This window comes from Mirounga leonina, unplaced genomic scaffold, assembly GCF_011800145.1.
Source record: "Mirounga leonina isolate KUSES-001 unplaced genomic scaffold, KU_Mleo_1.0 Mir_291, whole genome shotgun sequence".
In the NCBI taxonomy this organism is placed as follows: Eukaryota; Metazoa; Chordata; class Mammalia; order Carnivora; family Phocidae; genus Mirounga; species Mirounga leonina.
Window position 1 is genome coordinate 6,664 of NW_023270666.1, and position 9,510 is coordinate 16,173.

A 9,510-nucleotide genomic window follows, 5' to 3' on the forward strand; every position below is an offset into this window, starting at 1 on the left:
AAAAAAAAAAAAAAGAATTGTTTTAAATTTTGAAATAATTAGAAGATACTAAATAATCTCTGCCTTTAAATTCTAATCTTTCTAAAATTCATGGCAGGAGAAACACTAAGTTTGAATTAAAGAAATTGTGTATATATGTTCATCTATACCCATAGCACATATTCCTGGCTTTGCAAAGAGTACCTATACATATAGATATCCCAAAATGTAAAAAGGGGGTTTAAAAAATATTTTCTTCTTTATACTCTTCTATCCTATCCAAATGTTTTACAAATGAGCATCAAGATGAAATATCTATAATCAGACAATAAACTTATTTTCAAGTAAGTTGATTACATTTTGAAATTTGTCATTATTATATGGTTTTTTGTCATTTTATTTTAAAGCAGAATTTTCAAAATATATTATTACTCACACTAAGTACTTCACCTTAAATATGTTCAATAAATTAAAATTGAATCAATATTTGTAACTCTTTGTCACTAAAAAATAGTTGACACTTTTAAAAAAGTGCAGTAGTCCAAAAGAATCTCTACATTACTTAGTACTTTCTCTGTTTTTATCATAGGTAGTTTAGAGTAACATAATAGAGAATTAATATTCTATTGGGCAAGAATGCATCAATCTCTCTAATATAGAAATACTATTTTATTACAAATACAGGAATATGTATCCATCTGGCACATTTGTGAATATCCCCAAAAAAAGGCAAACGTCAGGCTTTTGAAATAATGCTGACAGCATGAAACAGTAAAAATAAAAAAAAAAACACACTACTATACCAAAGTACAACTCTGGGAGAAATTCATGATCTTTATAAAAGGGCTTTCCAAAATGTACTATTTCTACCAGTACGGAGAAGAAGGTAGATATAACATGACTTTTTATTTTTAATACTGAGATTCATCATGAAAATTAATCATCATGAATTCATGATCTGAACTAAGCTGAAAGTGAACTCATCCTGAAAATGAATTAAGCTCCCACGCTACACACACATAGAGAGAGCCCCAGGAGCCCCCAGGGTGGTTCATCCTTACCAAAAAGCAACAGGACCCACAAAGATAGCTACTAGCCACGTGTGATTATTTATTTACATTTAAATCAACTCAAATTAAAGGAAATTAAGAGTTCACTTCCTCAGCCACACTGGTCACATTTCAAGTGCTCAACAGTTACATGTGGCAAGTGGCCATACTAAACAGTGCAGAAAACAGAAACAGAAGATTTCTACCACTGCAGAAAGTTCTGTTGGACAGTGACTGAAAGTTCTACTGGACAACGCTGGTTAGAGCGTTTTTGTTTTCTCCTGACTTTTCTGCTTTCTCCCTGTCACTATGCTTTTTCAGCCAATCACTCTGCCGCCATCAGTTCTCATCTCTTTCAAGTTTTGCTCTCCTAAGCAGAGAATCACACCTATAGAAATATGTTTCAAGAAATAAGAACTGAGGTGGAGCCTCTGAAGTTCTCCCACATATAAAATACATTAGTTTTAGATTGTGTACTTTGAGGCCCACATTTTAGCCACAGAGAGGCCCTGTTTGTTCCTTGTGACCCTTGCTTGTTTCCAGCAATTTAGTCTGTCTGGCTACTGACCTGCAGACACACATAACAATGCCACTGGATATTATCACGGTGTGCAAACAATACCAGTAATTAATTAGAAACATATAAAACATAAGATACAGGAGAAAGTCTAATCAGATAAACTGCTTTTTTCAGAACAAAAGCCCATATAATAATCTGATTATGCACTGGAGACATAGCTCTGATTGCATTAAAATTTCACAATTACATTAAACACATCCCAATACTGCATACATGTTGTATATTATGCAAAACTCTATGCTATGCTATGTGCTATGATCACATAAAAAAGGTGAATAATTAATGTAGCTTTCTAAACGTAAATTTTGTACCTTAGATGGGATTCCAATATCCTATCCATTCGTTTGTAGAAGGGTCTGGATGTAAAGTAGCCGCTCCAGTAATGATCGTCTCAGTCAGCATAAGTGAAAAAATTTCCACTTAGAACAGGGAACATGGATTGGCTATTCTTTCTAATGGTTACATCTTCTTTATCCAGTGCATCAAAATAATCTGATAAAGTCCCAAACTGTATCTAATTAAAAAAAAAGTGACACTTATTCATCTCTACCTTAAAATTACTTCTAGCACTAAAAGGAAAAGTTAACAGTAAATATTTAAGATGCGCTTTCCAGTTAAGATGAAATTCTAGCTCAGATTTTACAAAACTCAAAAGCAGGGGGAAAAATATACAGTAGCTCTTTCACTTGCATCAGGTCCCAAATTAAACTAAAATAAAATTTACACCCCTAAGGGGTTAGAAGAACTACTGAGATATACAAATCTGTGGATCTGAAAACACCTTACCAATCTCCAGAATTTCAAAGTGTGCAAGGGTCAGGGAATAGAATAATTCAGAGATGAATAAAAGATGGGACGAAGCAGCAAAAATAAAACATTTACATACAGTTTGGTTAACCATTAAGTATTTTCATATGTCATATGCACATACACTCCCCTGGCCTCCCCATCCCCCTTGCTTGAGCTCTCATAAGGGAGACTTTAAGAACAGCAGGTCATTAAAAAAATGGACTTTCTCTACCAGCAGGTAACATTGAATAGAAGTAAAACACAAAGAGTGACAAGAACTGCAAGGTTGACTGCTCAAATGAAAAGGTCTTTTGACTAATGATTTAAATTACCAGAACATAAATCCATTTTTATGAGCCCAAGCTATTCCATAAATCAAAGGAAAAAATAAGTATTATACCACACCATGTAAACAGATATTAAAAGGCAGTGTTTTTAGAGATAAACAGAGAATTTAACAGGGAATGTATTTCTTTGAATATTAAGATGCTATTTTTGTTGTTTCCTACCACACACAGATACACACACACACACACACACACAGATACTAAAAGCTACTTTGATTCAATGTGGCAGAAAAATAATTAAGAGCAGTTAAAAACAGGGGTGCCTGGGTGGCTCAGTCATTAAGCATCTGCCTTTGGCTCAGGTCATGGTCCCAGGGTCCTGGGATCAAGCCCCACATCGGGCTCCCTGCTCTGCAGGAAGCCTGCTTCTCCCTCTCCCACTCCCCCTTCTTGTGTTCTCTCTCTAGCTGTGTCTCTGTCAAATAAATAAAATCTTAATAAAAAAAAAAGAGTAGTTAAAAACAGTGAGTAGCACTCTAGAAGAGTGGTTAAGAACAGCACAGAACCTGGATCCAGATAGCATTGGTTTGAATTCCATCTCTACCATTTACCTAACAATGTGGTTTTGAGCATATTTATATATTGTCTCTGTGTCTGTGTTACAGCTAAGAGGGATCTAAGTAAAATGCTTAGAAACACAACTGGGAAATAATGGTCTAAGTTTTAGCTATCATTTTTCTATTGCAAAGGCAAAATTTCAGCTGGAAACATGATGATATTAGTAAGACAAATAGAAGTTATCATGTACCTGTGACACAATAAATTTTATAACAGCAAAATAGATAATTATTTCTAAATCCTTATGTTTACATCACAGAAAAGCAATTTTCAACAATATTACCTAGTCTTATCTTGGCTTCACCAAATACAATGTATCTTGGGCAAGTTAATATATTTGTGCCTCAGTTTCCTCATCTCTAATGGGGATAATTATAGTACCTACCAGAAAATGTTCAGAGAATTAAATAAGTTAACTAAAGTGAAGCACTTTAAAAAGTTAATAGCAGGGGTGCCTGGATGGCCCAGTTGGTTAAGCACCTGACTCTTGGTTCCAGCTCAGGTCATGATCTCGGGGTCATAAGATCGAGCCCCACATTGGGCTCTGTGCTGGGCATGGAGCCTGCCTAAGATTCTCTCTCTCCCTTTCCCCATCCCCACGCCCCCGCACCCCCAAAGTGCATGCTCTCTCTCTAAAAGAAAACGTTAATAGCAAATAGTAAGTACTCAAAAATTAAGTGTTATTTATTACTCACTTAACACATTCTAAGAAGCAGAATATAAGTGTGTGTGTGTATAACCATGAGGGTCACAAATGCAAAGAAATACAGCATTAACTTCAGGCCCAATAGTACAGACAAGCTCAGGGAAGTATACTGATAAAAGTAAAAAATATTCAACAATCTAAATTTCTGACTCACTTTCTCATCTATATAAAAAGGGATTTCTATGAGATAACAAAAATTCCCTTCAGTTTCAGATTTTAGGGAACTGTGGCATGCTACAGAGTTAATATTCACAACAAAGTATACCCTTTTAGAATATTGTAACTAATTTTTGGTATTAGCCAAGATGAAAGTATTTCCTTCTTGGCAATTGCCCCAGGCAAAGTTCATTTAAGTAGCCTGGTGAGCATTCTCACAAATTTAATTCAATCTCAAAGGACTGATATATAATCCTGTATCTATCCTAGAGTAGTTTCAAAAGAAATTATTTAAGAGTGAATTTTTCTATAGTCTCTTGGTAGCTCAAAGTACGTATTCCAAATAACCAAAAAAAAAAGTAGATGTTTTTTACTTCAAAAGGCAACAAATTATATCTTTAACATAACCTTAATCTTAAACATAATCAAACTCCTCTATCAGAGCAACATATGAGAAAAATACATAAATTGTTAAATAAGTGATGACCAATGGGAAACTGACTGGCTTGGTTGGTACAATGTCAATTTTTTAGCCATCTAAATTCAATTGCTTACTTGGGTTTTTCCTTTCATTAAAAGAAAATAATAAACTGAAGCTTCTGGCTTGGACAAAATAACTTCAAACATCCTACAGAGAACAGATACTAGATAAACCACAGAGAGAAAAAAAGCTTTTGTTTGAAGGTATCTAAGGACAATCAAAGCAGCCAACACTTGAGTGACAAAAATTCCAGAAAGAAAGGAAATGCATGAAGGTTACTGGGTACAAGGTTAGAATGCAAAAGTCAACTGTATTTTTATACATGGAATATACCACATTCATGGATGGCCTAATATTTGTAAAGAAGTTAATGGTACTCACATTGATCTATAGGTTCAATGCAATGCCAATCAAAATTCCAACTTTTTTTGGTAGACATTTAAAAATTGATCTTAAACCTATACAGAACTATAAAGAAAACCAATGCAATCTTGAGAAAGAAAACAAAATTAGAAGACTTATGCTATCAGAAATTAAGATCCATTCTAAAACTATAGTAATTAAGACAGTCCGAGACTAAATATACAAAATTGAATAGAGTCTATACAAGAGCCACACAAATAGTTTCACTCAAAATTAATGAAAAAGATGATGCTGCAGTAAAGTGGGCACACTGGTCTTTTCAATAAATGGTGGTAGATACCCATATGGGCAAAAATGCACCTTGATCCCTGTCTTCATACAATTCACAAAAAAATCAATTCCAAACAGATTACAGACCTAAATATTGAAGGTAAAACAATAAAGCTTCTGGAGGACAGCTTCATAGGAAGCGTATTTTCATAATTATGGGGTATAAACAAAAATTTCTTAAGCAGAACATGACATGGAAAGGAAAATACTGTTATATTAGATTTAATTAAAACAAAGAATTTCTGTTTATCAAAAGACAGCATTAAGAAAGAAATTAAAAAACAGGCTCACATAGTGGGAGACAATATTTGCATAACTTTTATCTGAAGGAAGACTCAAACCAAAATATATAAAAGAGTTATAAATGGTACAAAATAAACAGACAACCCAATTTAAGGAAAAGTCATCAAAAGATTTAAATAGTCACTTCACAAAAGAGGATACCTAAATGGCAATAAACTTATGAAAAGAGGTTCAATTCATTAACTACCAGGGAAATATAAAATAAAACCATCATATCGATCATAAAAAAATAAAAATGAAAGAAAAATCCTAACAAAAAATCTGAGTAAGGAAGTACAGCAACTGAAACTGTCATACAATGCAACGACTAGTGCATCTATTTTGGGATACCATTTGGCAATATCTACTGAAGTTGAACATGTGCATACCCAGTGACCAAAAATTTCTATCCCATTTTATACCCACATAAATTCACATACATGTATATAAAAACATGCACAAAATATTCAAAATGGCTTTATTTGTAATACACAAAAACTGGAAACAACCCAAATGTCCATCAATAATACAATGGACAAATCGTGATGTATTTATCAAATGGATATTAAAGATAATATACAGTATTAAAATTGAATATACTGTGGGGCGCCTGGATGGCTCAGTTGGTTAAGAAATCCAACTCTTGATTTTGGTTCAGGTCATGATCTCAGGGTCATGAGAATGAGCTTCACATTGGGCTCCGCACTCAGTACAGAGTCTGCTTGAGAGTCTCTCTCTCCCCTCCCCCTGCCCCCCCCCCCCGCTCATTCAAATCATTGCCAAATCTTACAAAAGTAACCTTATTTTCCCTTCTATCATCATGGTTAGTGTTTTTTCTTTTGAAATGATACAAGAAGGAAATCTTAAGTATGTGACCCTGAGACCATGACCTGAACCAAAATCAAGAGTTGGATGCTTTTTAAAGTGACTTTACAAATTGCCCTACTGGGCAAAGAAGGAAATAGGTAAAATACAAAAATCAGTACTTTAATTCTTTAGAATGAGTGGTAGATCCCTTTATGGATCTCAAAACCATTCACTAGGAAGATGTACTTAGGGATAAAATACCCATCTGCATATGCCATCCCCTAAGTAAATGTTTGTGTATCAGCTTCATCTTTGAGGAGATTATAGAGATGATTTAAACATAGACCTAAAGTTCATAATTTGGTAGAAATTCAGTTGTAAGTATCTTGAATACACCTGGCATTTTATTTAAGTTTATTTAACTATTTAATATTATTTACATTTACTTAATAAACTTGAATTCTCCCTACATAAAATGTGACCTATCATCAGCTTTCTAATTTCCTAAACAGTAACATCTCTTCCTTTCTGTAGTATTTCCACAAATATTCTACTGTCTCATAGGTTAGTATGTGAATATAATAAACACATTGGGTAATTTTCTCATATAGGGTCTAATATAGGACTCTTGTTTGAATCCTGACTCATGAAACATATGCTTAAAAAAAAATGCCTGTATGTGATCAGGAAAATCTGAATCTATCTGGATATATGATAATATTGAATTATTGTTAATTTTTTAGATATAATAGTGGCATTATGATTGTATTTTTAAACAGAGTCCTTATCATTTAGATACATAATGAAATGGTTACAGATGAAACTACATGACTACTATTTCCTCCAAAATAATCCCTGGGAGAGGGTGAGAGAGGACAGTGAGGCACAGCTGAAGTGAGAGTGACCTCGAGTTGATCAATGTGGTAGCTGAGCTATGGATATGGGGAGTCAGGGGTCAGGGGAAGGGTACGTAAGTTGTTCTCAAAACTTTAGGGTACATTCAAAATTTTCCAAAAGGGGGGAAAAAAAAAGAGGGAAAGAACTACAGGTAAATGATTAATTTTGGAAGTCTTCTCAACTAAGAAAGATGCTAGTGTATTCTCTGGACACAAGACATTAATTTGCAAAATTCATGACACGTTCATCTGCATTGCCCGTCACATTACTAAAATCACAAGGATGCAGCTGTCAGAGAAACAAACTTTTGATGCTGGTAGAAAAACAGGACATCACTGAAAACTGAAGATCACAACTTAGTAGGTGCATATTTACAACTACATAAAAGTAAAGTCTCTTTAATGCTGTAGGAATGGGGGGAAAGGGACAACTTCAGAAATGCAACTATAGTACTAGATAATTTTCCTCTTTAAGAACTACACTCTTACATACAAACTACATATTCTAGGAAATATTGGGATGTGGGACAAAGAAACTAAGGCTGTTATGTTTTAGCCTCATTTAATAATGAAGGCTCAACTTCAAATACAGTATCATAATTAAATATTTTCAAATTACCTTAACATTATACTCAGGATGAGAATCCATATAATCAAAAAGCAGCTGATAATTCTTATACTGATGATCCCATTCTATGCGTTCACAGTAGCGAAAATCATCTCCTAGTGGGGCCAGGACAACTGTAGTATGGAAGAGCTTTGACTTCTTTCGGCACTGATCTAGAAGCATCTCAGCCCTAAAAAAGAAAAAGGAAAATAAGAACAGTACTAAGAAAAGGACAATGGGGCAACTCATTAAAAAGTGTATTATGTTAAAAGAAATTGTTGTATATTTTACCTGTATTCTAGGTTAGTATGATTTATAAGGCAGATTTTTTAAAACTACTATACTAATTTTCATTATCCACTTAAAATATTCATAAATTTTGGGGTGCCTGGGTGGCGTAGTTGGTTGAGCATCCAGGCTTTTGGTTTTGGCTCAGTCATGGTCTCTAAGTCATGAAATCAAGCCCCGCATTAGGTCCTGTGCTCAGCGCAGAGTCTGCTTGGGATTCTTTCTCGCTCTCCTTCTGCCCCTCCCCTCTGCTCTTTCTCTCTAAAATGGATAAATAAATAAATCTTCTAAAAAATATATTCATAAATTCTTACCAGAGAGAAAAACCCACAGGTTTCCAATGGATTATCCTTAGAGAAATAAAGTCACATACCAACTTTGACATAAAATTACTGGGAACATCAATGGCCTCCTGAAGCCCGGCCATAGACACTGGATCCCAGATTGCCTGTATTTTAAAATAATTTAGTCCAAGAAGACAATAAGGATTTCTTATCTATATAAACTTTGAAGTTGACTTTGACTCAAGATGCCTTTCTCTAATTTGATCTAAACTTGCCTGATTACACATAAAAAAATTAATAGTTTGAATGAAACCAATTATAGAACCTGAGTTACTCTTCAAACGGAAGAAAAACAACTCACTTAACACCTGCCATCAATAAACTGGATATCTGTCAGTGTCCTTCTCAGGGCTGATCAACAGATAAAGTTTTGGAGATTAAATAGCTTTTTTGATTTCTACCTTCCTCAGATCTAACCCATGAGTCCAAAGGTCAGCTAAATACTAAATGTGCTGATGTGTTTTTATATTTCATATTATTCTAGTATTCTGCAGAAAACCTTTGGGGTTGAACTGCTGAATGCTGAACTGGGGTACCATTTGAGGAAGTCTAGGAATACAAAGTATTTAAGAGGAATGGCTTATAAAAATGAAATTAAATAAGCGGATGAAGAACTCAGAGTAGTTCTCTATGTTTGTAATGCCAAGCTTAAGAAATCAGTGATAAATGACTAATGTGCTTTTTACCCAGTATTCCAATTTTCATTTCTAGGGTTATCGAGAAGTTCCAATTCACAATATAAAAACTTACGAAAGAAACTCAAAGACCATCAATAATGGAACAAAGTATTTTATAGAATTAAAAACATTTAAATTTAGAAATTCACATGATCTTTTTATACTGATAGTCTCTGAAACTGCTTTGCAAATATTAAATTATTAGCAAAATTCAATAACTTGGTGAGTAAAATATAACCGTAATGTTCTTACATAACATAGTTTTCTGAGA

At 34.0% G+C, this 9,510-nt stretch overlaps 1 protein-coding gene across 1 annotated transcript in view; it reads right to left on the reverse strand.

Annotated features, from left to right (window-relative positions):
* The window catches only part of LOC118026761 (alpha-mannosidase 2-like), an 8,492-nt gene extending 6,473 nt beyond the window's left edge, over nt 1-2,019 (reverse strand). Inside the window, exon 1 of the mRNA XM_035029768.1 lies at nt 1,920-2,019. Coding sequence (XP_034885659.1) covers nt 1,920-1,948 — 29 coding nt within the window. The 5' untranslated portion in view covers nt 1,949-2,019. The remainder of the gene's footprint in view (nt 1-1,919) is intronic.
* Nucleotides 2,020-9,510: the final 7,491 nt, after the last annotated feature.